Raw genomic sequence first — 18,863 nt, forward strand, 5'->3', positions numbered from 1 at the left:
CTTTGTGAAAAATTTATTTTCCTTATTAAAGATAATTTGAATGTACAGTAATATCCAGATTTTGAAATTATCATTCCCACAAAATAAATTATGTTTTGAGACACATCGAGCAAAGATTACACATATATTGAGACTATAACAAGATTGTATCTGAAGTGTAGGTTTTTGTTTAAAATTTTCTGTTAATGACCTAAATACTTTTAATTAAAGATATGCAAACAAAATCATAATATTAACATTTTTGTACAAAAAGAAAATTGTAATTTTTTTGCTGCCTAAAAACAAATTTGCATAGTTGAATAAGTATTAAAAAAAATCACATACTAAATAGTTCTGAATTTTAAAGTATTTACAAAGAGTGATTTTACACACAACCAACATTTTATTAATTATTTGTAAAATTCTAGCAGATAATTTTAAGATTAAAATTATGGATTGAGAATAAGTCTATAGATTAAGAACAAAACGAAATAATTGAAAGTACTTTATTACCTATATTATTCAAGAAAACTAATAAACTACAAATTAATTATTGAAGGAACCCTAAATGATGTTCATGACTATAAATTGATTTTCATGAGTTTTCTGATATCATTAAAATACTTGCTTAGAGATCCAAATATGCAACTTTACATTCACAGTGAAAATTTTCAATTTTAACTTACTACTAAGAGATCAACATATATTTTGCTATTTCTATTTCAAATTTATTTCTTAATTGTAAATTTAGCAAAGTAAAAAAATTTCTTAAATTACAAAAGTTAAGTTTTTGTTCTCAAAATACCATAACACAATTTATGAAAAAGTTTTTGATGTTTTTAACATAAAAATATCAAAGCAATAGTTCCATTATATATTTAAACCTAAAGAATTAAATGTTTTAATCACATAGGCTGTTTATTCAATAATATAGTAAATAAAAATATGTTAAGAATATTTGAATATGTAACATAAAATCTAAGTCAAATCTGGAAAAGCGCAAAAGAAACTTCTTAAATTACACTTTTAAAAATTAAAGAATTAAAACTTAAATTGAAACATAAAAATGAAATAAAAGAAAGATGAATGTAACAAAGAACTTTATTGAGGGGGGAGGCACTTTGGGAGTTTTCCTATAAATAAATGCAAAGTGATCCTGAAAAAGTCCTGTATTGCATTTAATTATATTTTTTTTTATATTTCAGTTCCAGTTCAATTCTCTCATTTTTATAAATGAGTAGACAGTTTATTTCTCTGTAATAATGATGGGCATAACTTAAATTTTAAAGCAAATATATATATTATATACATATTACTTATAGTTTTTAAAGGAAAGGTTTTATTTATTTTTTGCTTTAAAATGTAAGTTTTTTCCATTATTATAACACTCAAAAGCCTATAACTACAATAAAAAAACTGAAAGAACTTAGAAATATAAGCTACTGCGAATAAGATTTAAAATATTGTTTTTAATAAGTAACAACTAAACCTTTAAATCAAAATTTTATTTACATTTATTACAAAGTTTTATTACAAAGCAATTAAAATGTACTACCTTTTTACAATTATATAACATTCATTAAAATGATGATTAATCACAGTAACATTAAAATATGTGTTAAAAGCACTTGAGCACTCAAAGTTGCCACTGAATTGCACAACTCATTAGCTTATTAACTGATTTAGTCAAGCAAAAACTCTTAATGGATGAAACATTTTAGCACCTAATATTACAGTAAAAAATTCCAGCCATATGGCAATCAATAAGTCGCATGATACTCTGTTAGTATTACATAGCTTCTTTCTCTAATAATAAAACAGTACATGCAGATCTGGATGTAAAAAATCATTAATTCAAAAGCTTGCTCTGATTTATCATTCTCGACATCAAAATAACAAATCCAAAAGACTGCTTTGAGTCATAACAATTATACAAGCAATTTTTCTTCTATACATTACATTTGAATCTGTGATGATTTCATTACCTTCGATTAAAAATAGCTTTGAAGTTAAAAATATTTTTTCTAAGTTCTCCTTTTTAAGCTTGTGCAAGAAAAACAATATTTAGTAAGAAAAACTATTAAAAAACCATTATAATGATTTCAGAATCAATTTTTAGAGGCTTTTTAAAAGGCCATTTTTTCTTTTTTTAAAATCATGAGATTTACAGATAATGAATTTTTTCAAAATAAAAATGAACTATTTAAAATTTTCAAAATAAAACATTGAATTATACTTAATGCAATTTTTTTCCAAGGATATCTGTACAATTCATTTTGATACTGTCGAAATAGCACCTTTATGATGACAAAGGGATGGTCTGTCAACAGTATAAAATTGTAATGCCAACATTCTGTAAACAATTATCAATGCATTTGCCATTCAAGTTGTTTATCTGTCCAATTAAATAAAATTTTTAATGGGCTGCTTAGTGTTTAATGTATTAGGAACTAGCCTAAGAAATCTGAGTGAACGTTAGTAAACAATCACTTGTACAAGAAACACATATTAAGATATTACTTTTATGGGAATAACATTACATAAAGTATAAGTAATGTAATTTTGGGATAAAGCTGCTGATAAAAAAAAATGAAATCAAGAGTGTGAACCAAAATTTTTAAATAAAAGATACAACAGATTATTTATGGCAGTCGAAATATGATTTTCATGAGATTTATATTTAGTATACATAATATAACTGCGTCAGTACATTAAAACAAACACTTAAAATGGTATTATAGATGATTTCAATAGGTTAAAAAATAATTAAAATAATCAAAAATCATACAAGAGTAATCAGAGTTTAAAAACTATAATAGATGATTTTCAATATATTTCAATAAGTATTCGCTTCTAGGAAAAATGATACACAACAAATGAATCTCTAGATAACAGTTCTATGATATTTGTGATGAAACTAAAACACACTCATTTTAGGCAGATTATCCTCTTTGATATTCATGAGGGCAGACTTGAATTAAGGCACTTGATTTCTTGTAGTTTAATTCTTTCACTCATTACCCAAGTTTAGAACTGGAAAAGAAAAAAAAACACTTCAGCATGAAATAAACCCAACATATAAAATATGTATACTACATGCAATCCAGAATTGAATTAAGGGTCTATTTTAGCGTACAAAGTTAACATTTGTTTAGTATATCTAATATTAGTATTAATTTGAACCTTAAGATTGATCTTTTAATTGAGAATTTACTGGTATAAAAAAATATATTGCAAAGCAATGATTTCCAATCAAATAATGCAGAAAAACTGTTTTCCCAGGTGGGAGAGTAAACAGGTTTTACTCTAAATTAAGTTAGGACTAACAGTTATAGAATTGGGTGACACAAATTGTTAAAAGTAATGTTAATATGATTTTAAAATTTGTGGAAGAGAATAACATGCATCGTAATGCAAGTGCATATAAATATATATTTATTATAAATATATATAAATGCAAGTGCATATATAAAAACAATCCAATTCATAATTAAATAATTTTTAATTGATAAAGAATACAAAAAATATGACCACCTCAAATTGAAATAATGATATATTTAAGATTTGTTTCTCATTTCTTCATNAATATATATTTAAAAAAAACTAAAAACAATCCAATTCATAATTAAATAATTTTTAATTGATAAAGAATACAAAAAATATGACCACCTCAAATTGAAATAATGATATATTTAAGATTTGTTTCTCATTTCTTCATTTACAAAATATGTAGAAAGACCATTCTCTAATTCTTTTAGCTAATTAAACATTCTGAACTGGTTAATAAGCTTTTTAGTAAGATATTCAAATGAAATCATATAAAGTGTACACTACTATTATTGTTAAGTGAAGTATATATTTACTTGGATATTAATTATTTAGACATTTTAACAAAACTTAGACATTTTAAAATTATCATTATGATAAAAAATGAATATTCATCTAAAAATAGGTTCAAAATCCAATTTAATGTATCCTTAAATGTTTTTGGTCACTAAGCAAGCAGTTTTTTGTTTAACAAATTGACAAAACTTGTATTAATTGTTCAATAATTATGAAAAAAAAAATTAAAGAATACTGCATTAATATAAGAGTCCAAAAATTTTATGCTTGCTTTAAACAAATGTGTCATGTACTATGCAAGAAAAATGCTACTTAGTTTTTGATCTTGAAAAATGACTTTTTATCAGACTGAAAAACTGCTACTTTTGACTTTTATCAACAGGGTTAAATTTTGTAATGAAAAAAAAAAAGTTTCTGAATAATATTTTATACACATTTTTCATTTACCAGAGTCAATCAAAATTCTCATAAGGGATTTTTGGGGGCTAAATACGCTATCTAAAATAATATCGCATAATATTTTTGAAGGTTATAAAGACCCTTTATAAAAACCATTTTTTTTTCTCCGTAATATTAAACCGGAGGATTATTTTCCCTCTATCTATATATATATATATTTATTCAGATATTTTTTTCTCTAAAAAACCTATTATTTCACATAGGCTAAAAATTATTTACATATAATAAAATCAGTGTTTACTTTTTTCTTTTAGTAAAGCTAATTCTTCTCTAGCACGGACAAGTCTGAAAAATTAAAAACAATAACACATAAATAATACAAAACTAACATAGTTGATATATTGATCAAAATAAATTTAGAAAATTTTAGATATAGCAATCAAAAATAAAAGATTTTCTAATTATTCAAGATTCTAAATTTAAAATTAATATACCAGATAGTGACAACTATAATCATAATTTTTTTAACAACAAATTAAATTTCTTTAAGTATTTAATCCATTACCAAATTGTAGTGTGCAATATTACATCGATCGGCAACATGAAAGGAGCCGATCGACAACATGTAATGAGCCAATCTACAAATGTTACTAAGCAAATTCTTATGTTTGTTTACATTTTGGTTTTCATTTTTTACACTTTAGTGAACATGCGGTTTGTCACTACAGAGTGGAGTTGTTAGATACAACATTATAACCCATCATAAAACACAATAGTTTAGAATTTGCATTAATATTAAATATAATCATATTATTTTGGTTAGATTGCGTTGGCATAAGCATTATGTAAGTCAGGATGGATATAAATAAATCGGTTACTCATATCATGTTGTTTCTAAAATTATTATTTTTTGTGTTGCTGTGAATATCTTATTTGTCTTGCATCCAAGGGCGCCGGCAGAATAATATAAAAGGGGGTGCAACCCTCTAACAAATTACCCCCCCCCAATTTTTTTCAAATATTCTGTTATTATATTTTGCTTTGTTATTACACATACTTTCATCTGTTAACTTTTTTCAAGATACATTTCTTCAATGTTAACAAGATATTTTTTAAAAAACGTACGAATTTCTTGTACTTGCAAATTTTGCCACTGTATTGATGGCATAGCTACTGACTTTGAAACACAAGTTTTTGTATACTAACGTGTTTGTGCACGCTTAACATTGGTATTTATTGTGTTGATGAAGTTATACAGCTGTGAGAAGTCAGTTTGTGTTATACACCTTTGTTAAACTAAATAACTAATAGAAAATATAATATAATTTATATTTTATTAAATGAAATTTAAAATTATAGCTTCGATATCTTCCAAGTTTGTGCATGCTCAGTGTGCATAAGAAAAGAATTAATGATGACTCAGAATTCATTGAAAAAGTTATAAACAGATTTGGACAGCAAACAAGACTATTACAACTCTTGCTTGATTAAACAATTTTTTAATTGTTATGTATCAATAATTACTTAATTTGCTTTTGAATAAAAATACTTTTAACACATTTTTTTATAACGAAATTGTTTTTCTGTATCGCTTTCATGGGTAAAAAAAAAAGCCAGGGGGGTGCAAGCGCACCCCACTGCCGGCGCCCTTGCTTGTATCTACCATCATATTAAGTTTATAGGTTGAATATTTGATGTAACATCGTGTATTCATCACTGTATTGAATTCATCATTAAAAATATGTCATAGTTTTTGTGAGTGTCTGTGAGGTTTAAGCTATATTAAGTTGTCTTAGGTCTCCAGTAGATGAACCTTTGCAGTATTCTCATGGTCAGAGTGCATTGTTCTCACAAACTTGTTATAATTTCCAGACTTTGGGAAAAAGTGTGGCAAACCAAACACAGGCTAACCTCAGTCCGTCGTTTTTTCATCTTCATATGTATAGTTTTGTTTTAACAGTTCATGTCATAAATACAATTTTTATGATGTTCTTAATATCCGTTTGGATTATTTTTTAAACTAGCCAATTTCCTTGTCTATTATTAAGAAATTCTATTAGCTTTCAAAAAAATAATACTCGATGCTAATGATAAAGAAAATGGCCACAGTTTCTGAAAAACACAACAAACAGCATGTATGATGTGCAATGAACGAAAATGCCGAAACTTGTATTTTTGGTTCAAGAAATTAAAGAAGTGCAAAGTGATATAGATAAAGACGACGAAAAGAAACCACGACTTGCAAGAGACGCTGAAGCCTTTGAAACAATGAGGAACATTTTGTACACGAGTGAATTTACAGCAATTTTAGCAAATGCTGAACATTTATTGTGTGCACTTAGAAAAAAGTGAGTTCAAACCAAAATTTCCAAATATTTTAAATAAATATATGTGCTTATTCATCTTTCTTTTGTATTGTACGTATTTTTGAATTCATTATTTGATATTTGAAGTTGACCCGCATGTGCCACCCCATATTAATTGTTCACATTGAAAGGATTTTGGACAAACAAGGCTAAATAAAATATGTCATCTCCTTTCAAATCCAGGTAGCTACAATTTTGTTTTGAGAATATAAGCCTGAATAAATGTTTTCTTTTTGAAAAAGGTTTCGTTTTGAACAAAAGTATATCTATTAAAAAACCATTAAAAGTTCTCAATGAATATAAAGAATGGTTACTTTTAGTGCAAAATGATATTTAAGGGTAAATTGATTAACCCCAAAAATTTTTGTGTTATATTTTCACAAATAGAAACATCAGAAATGTCAAGTTTCCTCCAACCATTGTGAAAGAAACTCTTTCCAGAAATATCAAATATTTAAATAGTTTAATACTGCAATGTAGTTCAAATAATAGCATTAATTACAAACCAATTTAATACATAATTTTTAAAATCAGTAAAAACTAAAAATTGACTATGAAAATTTTTATACCAGTATACCTCAAGCTCAAATACTCGATATATGTTGTTGTATTTATGATAAATATTTAATGAAAATATTGATAAAAATTATTGGATTGATATTTGTGAATTTAATCTTTGTGAAAACGTTCTTTTTTTTAATGGCATTGATTTTTATAAATAAAAAATAGATACCACAAGGTAATTCTTTTTTGAAGCTTTTGCTATTATATTTTAGCATTTTTTTTTGAATCAATGTTTGAGTTTAATGATTTTAATGCTTTTAGATAAATTGATGATTTAATTTTATTTAATTGTGAAAATTATGATTTGACTTGACTGAAGACTTGGTTTTTAAGTGGACTAATGTCAATCGTTTAAATGTTGAATATATACATTTTAAAATTAATAATGCAAAGTAATCAAATTCAAATTGGTGTTATAATAAAAGAAAGGCTTTTAATTTTAGGGTTATTTTTTAGGTAATTTTGAAACTAATTTGCATAGTAATATTTTCAAAAATTTAGTTTTTTCTCAACTGTCCAGAATTAATAAAATTTGCAATAATATTGAATATTTTCAAGAGGCTACTAGTAATTTTTTAAATAATCTTAAAAGCAATGATTTTCCTTTTAATTTGTACAATATTGAAGGTAAAATTAACAAAATGATTTAAAATTAGTTTTTATTTTTGTTCTTTTAATAAGGGCTAGATTGACACTTAACTGAGTTGCCCCACTAGGAATATGCTAAGTAGGTTTTTGAAAATTAATTTTTCTTTTGTAATTAGTTTATGTATTTTATATAATTTTAATATTTTAATTTTGCATTCGTTTTCTCTTTCCCTGGATTTCTTGAAAAGCTTTTGGGGTACAGAGAGAGCAAATTTTAAACCTTTGTCTAGCTTCTGGATAGAAAAGGTTTGGTACTATATCTATGACTTCCGGAGCTGGTACCCCCTGACGACGTCAGCTTCGGATGTCATATTGTAATTTTCATTGTTTTCTTCTTTGTTTAATTTTCTACCAGAAATGGCAAGTTTCCTTCAACACTTGCGGATAAAGCTCTTTCATGAAACATCAAATATTTAAATAGTTTACTACTGCAATCTAGTTTAAAATAATAGTATTCATTACACTGCAATTTAATACATAGTTTTTAAATTCAATGAAAACTAAAAAGCAAAAATAGAAAAGAAAAATTTAATGAATTTTTTAATTCAAATAAATGTAATGTTTCAATATTATATAGCATACTAATTATTATAAACATGAATAATCATGCAGACTCTTAAATAAAATGATATATTAAATACATTTCAGAATTCTGCATAAAATTATAATAAATATAAAAATATAGATCTGGAAAACTTTTGGTACTGTATTAAATTTAAGCTATTCTTAAAATTCCTATTAATTATATATAAGCAAATGTATAGGTTAGTTTTTTCTGCTTTATTTCAATTATTGGTAATTTTTATTTTTTTCAGTTTCTACCACTGTACTGGCAGAGATAAGTTTCTCACAGATTAAATGCCAACTTTGATAAACATAGAGATTGAATGAAGTAACAAAAATTACTAACACATAAATTTTAAAGCTAATGTACCCAAACTAAAATACCAACTTAGAATCTTTATCAATTCCGCTATTTAATTACATATAATCATCAAAATAAATTTAAGAAATCTTACGCAGGAGATTGGTATATAGCCGCCCACAATTCCTTTTCAAGTAAAGATTGTTTGATCAGGTCTTGATGTGCTTGATTTGCCAGTACTAATTCGTTCATTAATCTAAAAGGGAATACTAGACTTAATGAAAGACAGTAATATACTAATTTTTAGTATTAACATTATATCTGTGCACTTATAATGTGGAGCGCATTATAGATGTGCACATATTATATAAATATAAACATGATTTAGATATGTAAGAATTACACAAGATAAAATACGTAAAAAAACAACAACAATGACCCTATCACCCAACAAACAACAATGGCCTTAAGTTTAATGGTATATAAGTTGAGCTCTGAAGTAATGCTCTGCAAATGGCCTACTTACAGGTTTTACTCTACTCTGCTAAGCTCGGAATATCATGCGTTATAAAGCTTTTGACATCTTGTTTTATTTTATGCATTATTAAATGTACTATAAATTCAGTCATCAAAATATAAAAGCATATTTATCATAAGATTGAAATAAACAAGCTGTGCACTGAAGAAGTTAGATTTAATCTTCTGAAATTTATAAAAGTCCAAATTTTCTACGCATTTACTTATTCTGGAATCGAAAAAAAATTATTTTATAAGCATATTTATTATAAAATGGAAATAGTTAAGCTATACACTTCAGAAGCTAGATTAAATCTTCTGAATCTTTTTCTTTGTTTTTCTGTATTCCTAATTAAAAAAAATATATTGACATGTCTTTTAAATTATTTTTTCTTTATCCCATGAAGTTGCTAAGACCTCCTGGGTATTTATTTGATTTCCCACTCTGACAAAATTATTTTAGTTTACTTTACACTTTAGGAATAGAGTAAAAAGATTACTTTTCACATACTAACAAAGTGATAAAAAATATCTTGTGCAGTGTGAAATAATTAACAGTGTTATTAAACACAACACAGCCAAAAGGACATGACTTCTCTTAATCATCTTGCAGACATTTTTTACTCGAGGGTCCTCTGTGCTCCACAGGAGAGGTTATGAATTTAAATAACATAACAATTAGCTCATCCCTGAGTAATATTACTAATTCTTTGATCATTGACAACTTTCACCCGAAGGCAACTTTGTACTAGGCTGCTGGAAGAAAAATCGCAAATGCGGCTGGCTTCTCGACTTTGGGAAAAAAAAGTTAAGAAATTGATTAATAATAAATAAGAATTAATTTAAATTAAATATCTTACTTTTAATAAGATGGAAACTTTTAAACTATATTTTTAAAAAAAATCAATGGTATCATCTTAATTTATCAGCTTCATTTCTCTCTAATCAGAGCATAATATTTTAAACAGTATTCTATGAAAGTAATTACTATTTTGATAAATCAGTTTTTGTACCATGAAAGAAAATAGTTTAATATTCATAATTATCTACAAAAATATAACTGAAAAATCACAAGACTAGATCAACAAGAGTAATTCTTCTACTTCTGTGATTAAGCTATTTATTTTACAGTAACAACTAGCAACATCAAAAAAAGAAAAATAATTAACTCAAATTAATGTACCATTAACTATGACTTTGCCCAAATTAAATTTTTTCTTTCGAATACCAGTTTGTGACTTTAGGCAGGAAGCAGATCAAGAGATGGAATTTTGGGACAGTAAAAAATAAGTAAATTCATTTTCCAAATATTATTAACTAGTAAATTGCAATAAAACAGTCTGATTGTCAAATTATCTGAACGTTTGAAATGGTTTACCTCATGTTTTCTCTCACAAGTTCTTCATTTTTCTTTCGCATCAGTGCCATTTCATTATAGGCATGAAAAACGTGAGGAGAAAGAGATTTCACAGAGTTAATTGTTGAAAGCGCCATAGTTGTATCTTCAATTTCCATTTCTTCATTTTTGCCTTCTAAATTATCTCCTAACTCTTTAAACAAATGAAGAAAAAAAAATGCATGAATGTTGAGACAATTATTGCAAGAACTTAAAATTATTTAAACAAAAATTAATACAAAATCATATAAAATGTAAATAAATTACCTGGAGACAATATACTAATAGCTGCTTGTACAGAATTCCTAACTAAATTATCTAGAGCAAAAACCCAATGCGGCATTATATTCTGTTGTCTCAATACTCCTTTTACCTGAAAATAAAAAGTTGAATATTAGCTGCAAAAAGTTATTTTCTCAGAAATTATTATAAATCAATAGGGAAACTAAAAAAAGGTTTAATGTTCTTTACTTTTAGAGATGAATATAAGATTGGAATGAATGTAAATTTTACTAATATAAAATTGGAAATTTGTAATACAGTCCAAATTTGATAAACAAAACTAGCATTTGATGAAATGTTTACAATGAATTTCAGAGTTACTTTCTTTCAAAAACATAGAATATTTAACTACAGATAATCATCTCATATCAATAAAAAAATAACAAAATGAAAGTTCATGACATTTTTAGAAAAAAGTGTATGAAGTAATAAGGAATGAAGAAGTTCTGAGATTTAATTGGAAATCACTTGTTAATAAATATTATGGCTGTTAATATTGCAAATAGTTCATTTAAAGAAGTTTCTCAAACATAATAACGCATTCACATTTCTGATGTTTTTATTTAGTTTTATTAGTAAATTTGTAAGTTTTAGTTTAATCTTTAAATGATTTCTTATATCTTTTCCTTCTTCCATTGACAATCAATAAATCAAACTCCAGGGGTCTGTCTAGGTTTTTCTGAGAGGTACCTATTTTGTGAAAATTCAAACATAATTTGTGAAAAATTAAAAATCCAACACAAAAATATGGCAAGAATACGGATTTATCATTTCTTAAGGAATACACAAATAAAATTTTAAGAAAAAGTATCTTGTGAAACTACCGTTTTTCCTAAAATTAAATTTGTGAAACTACCGCTAAACGGCAGTAAATTCGGTCTGGACAGACCCCTGAACTCTTTACTGTAAACACTATTTTAAAATTTAAACTGTCAAAATTCAGATGAATTCTTGAAAAATTATACTTTAGTAACATTACATTCTAGTTAACGTATTATTAACTGTTTTTATGAATTATAAATAGTCAGAATGACAAGAAAATATAAGTAATAATAAAAGCACAATCCATGATATGTACATTACTTACATTGTTTTTCAGGTACAAATATGCATTAAAACTTTTTAATGTAAATATTTTCACTTTGTTTACATTGCTCCTTTCTACGGAATGAATTATGAGAGTTTTGCTTCTACTTAATCAACACTATTTTTTTAAAACACATTTAAAGGTATTTGAGTAGTAAAATAAAATTTTAAAATATATAAATATACATTGGTTTAAAATTCTTATACAATAAACAAAAGTTAAAAAAATAGTTGAGACTTCAAAAGAGGCAATAGAACATCTTTATAATTTGTTTTCAATAAGGGATAAATGTTTAAATTTCATAACATATAACAATTCCACACTAATGCAACACCAAAATATCAATTAATAGAGACCAATCAGTTACAGTACATTGCAAAAAAAAACACTCTAAAAAAAAAAAACTCTGAATAACATTGGATCTAAGGATCAGATTTTCCCATACTAGAACTAAAGGTTCACAGGGTAACTTTAAATATGTTAATCCATTTGTCCAGTCAATATTTTACATTACGAAATTAGACACAAAAATTTATTTTCTTTGAGAAAACATACCCTTTTTTCAACAGATTTCGATTCCTTGCACAAATAATATTAGGAAGTTTGGTTCTATTTGTTTGGTCGGAAAAGCGGTCTATGTTTCCACAAACTAATTAACATATTTAGATCACTCCTTTTCAACTTTAAGATAGAGTCCTAGCATGTGAAAATTTGATTATAGTGTCAAAAGTTATTCAAAATGGTTCTTTCTTTTCATTTAGCACACCGTATATCAATAACACAAGTAAAAAATATTTTTAGATATAGATTACAGAAATAAGCTAACATTAACTTACAGCATCTTGAAAAACATATAGGGCTAAATGCATTTGGTTGACCGCTATGCCATCAAAATCTACATCTTCTTTGACTCTACCTGCAAATTAAATAATTTTCAAGATTACCGTGATTAAAATATTAATATCAATAATTAACTATATTTTTAAAAATAAAATAGATCAAATTAACTTTGTATCCACAATGAGATTATATTATATTTTTTACAATATTTGTCTCTACTGTAGGGGTGCACAACCTTTTTCAGTGAAGGGCCACATGCACAGCAGATTGACCAATGAAGGGCCGCATGCCAAAGTGTTTAGACCGACATATTNGGTGAAAAAATGAGTAACATTTATCTCACACAAGAATGTTTTTGCCTAAGGAGTTATTTGTAGAGATATTTTAAAAAAATTTCTAGCTAAACGTAAATTTCCTAGAGCAGTACAATTAACAGGTGTTAATTTAAAGGGTTAAGAAATTCTTTAACATCCTCTTCTTATTTATAGCAGTCCAGAAAATTATCTTTAAGAAATGGTCCAAGCCAAATCAGTTGTGATAGCTATCAATTATGAAAATAATGTTAAAAAATTACCTTAAATAAATATATAACAATTCATATTTTAATAATTTATTTGTTTTTTAATCTTAGATAACTAAACATAACCCAGAGTTACTCTGTAACTAAGCATTTAATTCATAAAACTACCAATTAAAAACTGGCTTAATTTCATGTTTCTATAAATAATATTTGATTGAAATGCAGATAAGTGATAAAATTTAGCATTAGCACTGTTTGAAATTGTTAAAGTGCAATAGTATTAAGTTGATTTCCTAAAACTGGCAAAAATTTATAATCCATTAGATGAATATTCAGTTATCTAAAGTTAAGTGAGAAAAAAAATCATTCCTATTTTCTAAAATATTGCACGTTTCCAATACATATACCATCAGGTAATTAAGTTTTTTTAATACAAAGAATTTCCTTAACCCAATAAATAGTCAACTTGAAAAACATTATATAATAGAAACATATAACTGAAAATTTAAAATTAGACTAAACACAGAGAGATGAATACAGAAATTTTCAGGCAAGAGATAATTCAAAATATACACTTACTTATTGCTTGCTGAATAGGCATTTTAATTTGCTCTGGAATATATTCTCTCAATCCATCTAATAAAATATTTAAATGTTCCTACAAAATACATTAATTAAAAATTAGAAAAACTTATACTTATTAATTTCAGGGATACATCATCAAAAATAAGTCATGTATTTCATTCATTGAGATCCTTAACCATCCAACATACACTTTAAAATGCTTGTATAAATTGACTACAACTTTTTCATAAAACAGATGGAAATGCTTATATCCATCTTTACATTTAAAGCTATAATTTCAAATTTTTTTTATATCTGGATATATTTCTTAAAAAAAGACAAATTAATTTTTAATAAATATATCCAGATCAGATAAAAATATTAATATTTGATAGTGTTAGATACATTTTTTTCAATTATAATAAATATAAAACCACAATTTTATAGAAAATCTGATTTTATAAAGGTTTTAAAAGCTATCTATAAAAATATTATTTTTTTAAAATTTACCTATACTATTTAGCTTAACAGTACACAGCAAAGGCTTGATGTAACAAGTATGTACAGCTGTCGTTGAACAGCCGACTCAATTTTGAGTTTACAACTACTAATGTTCGCAGCCTTGTAATTTTGAACCAATCAAGAAGACAAGGAAGCTCCTGGATAAGAACCCCCAGAGGTATGATTTGTTATGGGAACATGGAATACTTAACTAATAAGATTTTTATTCATACAAATTATGTGTTTATAAAAATAAAGCATTAAAGCAACAGCCTTCGTGGGCCAGGGGGCTCATGAAGGTTAAGCTCCACATATTTGTGACCAACGGCATGACTTTGGCAATGTGGTCAGCACAGCACATAGGCCACCTTTACTTCACAGACAAGCTGATCAAGCTAAGCTGGGAGGGCTTCAAGTTGCGATTGGTGATAGGACAATGGGCACATGTCCAAGGTCCTTCATGTTCCCATAACAAATCATACCTCTGGGGGTACTGATCCAGGAGTTCCCTTGTCTTCTAGATTGGCTCAAAATTACAAGGCTACGGAGTACATACATAGTCGTAAACCCAAAACAAGGCCGGCTGTTCAACAACGGATATAAAATAAAATGACAATCAGTGCCATAATCACCGAGACATTGTGGCACTTGTGTGTTTATCGATACACTTGCTATAACATGAGCAAAAGTTTGATAGGTAAGTTGAAAGCTATAAATGTGAGGTTTATATTGTCTCAATCCTAAATGGCATTGATTCAGACTTGATCCACAGCATTTGTGCACGCAAATGCTATGAATAAAGTCTGGCTCAAAAAAGAGGGAAAGGTTGCTTGTATAACTCCAAGTTAACTGAAGGGGAAATTTTTTTTTTAATGTCTCTCTTTCTTAGAAATTAACACAATTAGAACAGACAGACACAACAGAATTAGTAAGAAATTGTTGTTAAAAATTAGAAGCAACTTATAACATCACATGAATATGAGAAATGAAAATTGAAATAAAATTAAATAAATTTTTTTGAATGCATGAGCATCAAAAATGAAATGGGTAAAATAATAAATCAACACAAAGAGTTCAAAAATGGAAAGTAAAATCTTAGTAGTCACCATAGTTAAAGCTGATTCAGGAGTTTTTGCATTCAATTCTTTCATCCAAATATCACATATCTGAAATCAAAAGTTAAGTATGGTGAATTTGTTTAATTAACTATAAATATAACACAGTTCGAAAAAGTAAAACATTCTTTACAGTACATAAGTGACACATAGTGAAAAAATTAAAAAAAAAGGAATATTAAATTTAGACTTATAACATACCACATCAGCATTTTCTAAAAGAACTTTGTGTATAAAAGCTCTTCTTTGAGAGTCTTTTTTTAGCAAATAGAAATTTCCCTGTTCAGTCTCTATCTGGGGGCTATCAATGGGAGGACTAAGAAGCCCGGTACTAGAACGCCTTGTATCGGTAGAAGAATCTGAAGAACTACAATTTACAAAAATATGCATGTAAATACATAAACTTAAATCGAGTATAAACATCTAAATGTTAAAGAGATTACTTAACATATTAAAATACATAAATATACAATAGAAATCATTTAAATTTTGTTTAACTTCTCCATTAAAAAATCTAACACAAATTTGATTTTATAAGTTATTTGCTTGGGTAAGATGTTTATACTCCTGAGGCTGATCTCCATGGTATCTTATTTTCCACGCTAAGAAATATCTGCTGTAATTTTGACTTAGCACTTAATGTTTCAGCTAAATCAGGAAATTAACAAGAAAAAGTAGTACGAATATCAATCAGCAGCAATAAATTAAGAGCAAATCATGATTGTAAAAGAGAAGAAAAAAATACTTCAGGCCATTACCAGATATCATTAAAAAAAAAAAACATTAGGCTGTTACCACATACTATAAACACAGGGCTGCTAACTTTCTACTTTTCAGAAAAAAATTTCTTCTACTGGTAGCTAAGTCTATGTTTTAATATATTATTCCTTGCTTAGTAAATTTGATTTAAAATTATTTTTCATGTGACTACATCTAGATGACTCAAAAGTTTATATAAAAAGCCAATTTATCTAAGTTCACTCGAAGTGGGGCTTTTAAAATGTCGGAAAATTACCAAAAATTCTGAAAGCTTCAGTTTTTATTTGTCTAACACTGAAAAACTGCAAAATAATTTAATAATTTTTACCTCCAACCATACGACTGATGCTCAATTTCAAATAGCAGTTATGAGCAATTAAAAAAATGTGTTTCAGAGCACAATTATCAAATAAAAACTGTGCATTAATTTTTAAATTTAATACTGTGACGTTAAATTCTTAAAAGTGATTTTTTTCATATTTGATATGATTATGTTCTATTTTGTCCACCTTAAAAATGCCTTGTAATTGCGTTGAAACAGCTTCATATTCCTTATCATAAATGAATAAAACAAATACATAAATAAAATATTTTAGAATGACAAAAAACTATCCAAATCGAAACTAAATAGGAAAAAAAAGAAAAGAAAAGAAAAAAAAGAATAATGAAAAAGAATTGACATAATGAAAAAAATGGTCTAAAAATTGCATTTTGAATTATGCAGTCATTACAGCTGAGGACAAATGGCTACTCAATGAAGGTTGTGATTAGATATCACATAGTTCTGCTCATAATGTATTAATTTAAAAATAAATTTGCCTTACTTTTTTAGTAGAGATTGCATCAATTATTTATGAAAAAAAATTCGAAAATTTGAGAGAAAATGGATTAAACACAATAAAGTAATAAACAAAATAACTAACGCAAATATAAAGAAAATAAGTCTGAGAAACAATTGAAATCAAAATAAATAGTTTCAATGTATTTTTCAATAAAATCAAAGATAACGTTAAGTTACCATACATGGAAAGAAATGTATATACTAGACAATCAAACTTTTTAACTTGATGACTCATAATGAAAAAGTTTATGAAAGTCTGACCACTGGTAGCAGAATTTATTAAATCAATCAGCAGCACTAGTCTCAAAAATTAAAATTTGTCTGTGACTTCAAATTATTACTGTAAAAATAAAGCTTAAGCTTAGCACAATTGGCAAATATTAAATATAATAAAGTTACATACAAAAATTTTATGTTTAAATTTTATTTAAATTTAAGACTATCATACTTTAGCTTTTTCCAAAAGGAGAAAAACAAATGCTTATACTAATCTCAATACAGGAATCAGTAAGAAAGAGTTGTCCACCCTCAGCACACACCTTGAGAAATCCAAATTCACATCAAATTTGATATTTATAATAGTTCTTCAATAAAAAAAGTTATAGTAATAGTTCTTCAATAAAAAAAATAAATAATAATTTTTATTCTTATATCTATAACATAGGTAATTGACTAAATGTATGCTATTTTTTTTGACAATAAAGTCATGCATATTTTCATTCCTGTTTTGTGAATAATTGCTTCAAGCATTTTCATACTTTTAGAATTTGTTTCTAGTAACTTAAAAAAATATTAAAGAACTAAACATTTTTACAGTGTGAACAAAAAATAAATAAAATATATATACATTCAATCATCAGTATCATGCTTATAATACTATGAGTATTTAGTTATTTGTACATGGTACCTAAGATTTTAAATATACAAGGCATTTCAAATGAACTTCATGTAACTGCCATTGAAGATTATTATAGCAAACAAAAATATATATATTTCTTTATGAAAAATAACACATAGATGAAGTTTTGTTTTAAATTGAAGTGACAGTGTAGTTCTACCAGAAAACTTGAGTGAACCTATGACTGCTTTAACACGTTGACTGCCACACGCGTTCACAGTGAAATCTCTTTCAGGCCACGAATACCGCTGTACAAAGCGTATTCTGCTATACTCTGATCGATATTTTAATAATGCGAGTCTCTGATGTCACACGAATAATATCTCGCTTTGTTTGTTCCCATGGTATCATGTCTGTTCATTTGCATCTGTTGCTTTGCACCTGTTTCTCATCTCGCAACTTTACACAATCAGTTTGAATCTTTGCAGAGTAAAGAGGAGTATAACTTAAAATCTTTACCCTAATTCGTTAAAATTTTGAAAAGAAAAATGGAAAACTTATTTCTTAGTGGTTCAAATAGCAGTGAACAAGCTTTTATGAGGCTCACAATAATTTTCTTAATAAATCATTTTTATATTGCTATTATAACAATTCAATAGTTTGGTTACTTCCTGTGAAATATCTTTTCAAATACATACGAATATCCTTCACAAGTAGTCAAATAAGCACCACCCCAATATGGTTCACGCGGCCCGATCAGAAACTTGCTGTCACCCGAACATGTGTGACACGGCAATCAATGTGATAAATCATTTTTGATGATTTTTACCATGCTTTCTATTTCATGCTTTAATATTAAGTAGTATTTGATTGTTGACATGCATATACTACATACAATGACAGCACATAATATTACATTTATTTAATACTTAACAACTAA

At 26.6% G+C, this 18,863-nt stretch overlaps 1 protein-coding gene across 14 annotated transcripts in view; it reads right to left on the reverse strand.

Annotated features, from left to right (window-relative positions):
- Positions 1 to 1,465: 1,465 nt before the first annotated feature.
- Positions 1,466 to 18,863, reverse strand: part of LOC107443091 (mitogen-activated protein kinase kinase kinase 15) — a 58,453-nt gene continuing 41,055 nt past the window's right edge. For all 14 annotated transcript variants that reach the window (XM_071186819.1, XM_043054119.2, XM_043054120.2 and 11 more), the window contains 9 exons: positions 15,687 to 15,852; positions 15,477 to 15,536; positions 13,885 to 13,963; positions 12,782 to 12,861; positions 10,844 to 10,949; positions 10,559 to 10,730; positions 8,819 to 8,920; positions 4,523 to 4,566; positions 1,466 to 3,012 (listed from right to left, as the gene is read on the reverse strand). In XM_071186819.1, coding sequence (XP_071042920.1) covers positions 2,990 to 3,012; positions 4,523 to 4,566; positions 8,819 to 8,920; positions 10,559 to 10,730; positions 10,844 to 10,949; positions 12,782 to 12,861; positions 13,885 to 13,963; positions 15,477 to 15,536; positions 15,687 to 15,852 — 832 coding nt within the window. In that variant the 3' untranslated portion in view covers positions 1,466 to 2,989. The remainder of the gene's footprint in view (positions 3,013 to 4,522; positions 4,567 to 8,818; positions 8,921 to 10,558; positions 10,731 to 10,843; positions 10,950 to 12,781; positions 12,862 to 13,884; positions 13,964 to 15,476; positions 15,537 to 15,686; positions 15,853 to 18,863) is intronic.

The sequence above is a fragment of the Parasteatoda tepidariorum genome, chromosome 10 (assembly GCF_043381705.1).
Source record: "Parasteatoda tepidariorum isolate YZ-2023 chromosome 10, CAS_Ptep_4.0, whole genome shotgun sequence".
In the NCBI taxonomy this organism is placed as follows: Eukaryota; Metazoa; Arthropoda; class Arachnida; order Araneae; family Theridiidae; genus Parasteatoda; species Parasteatoda tepidariorum.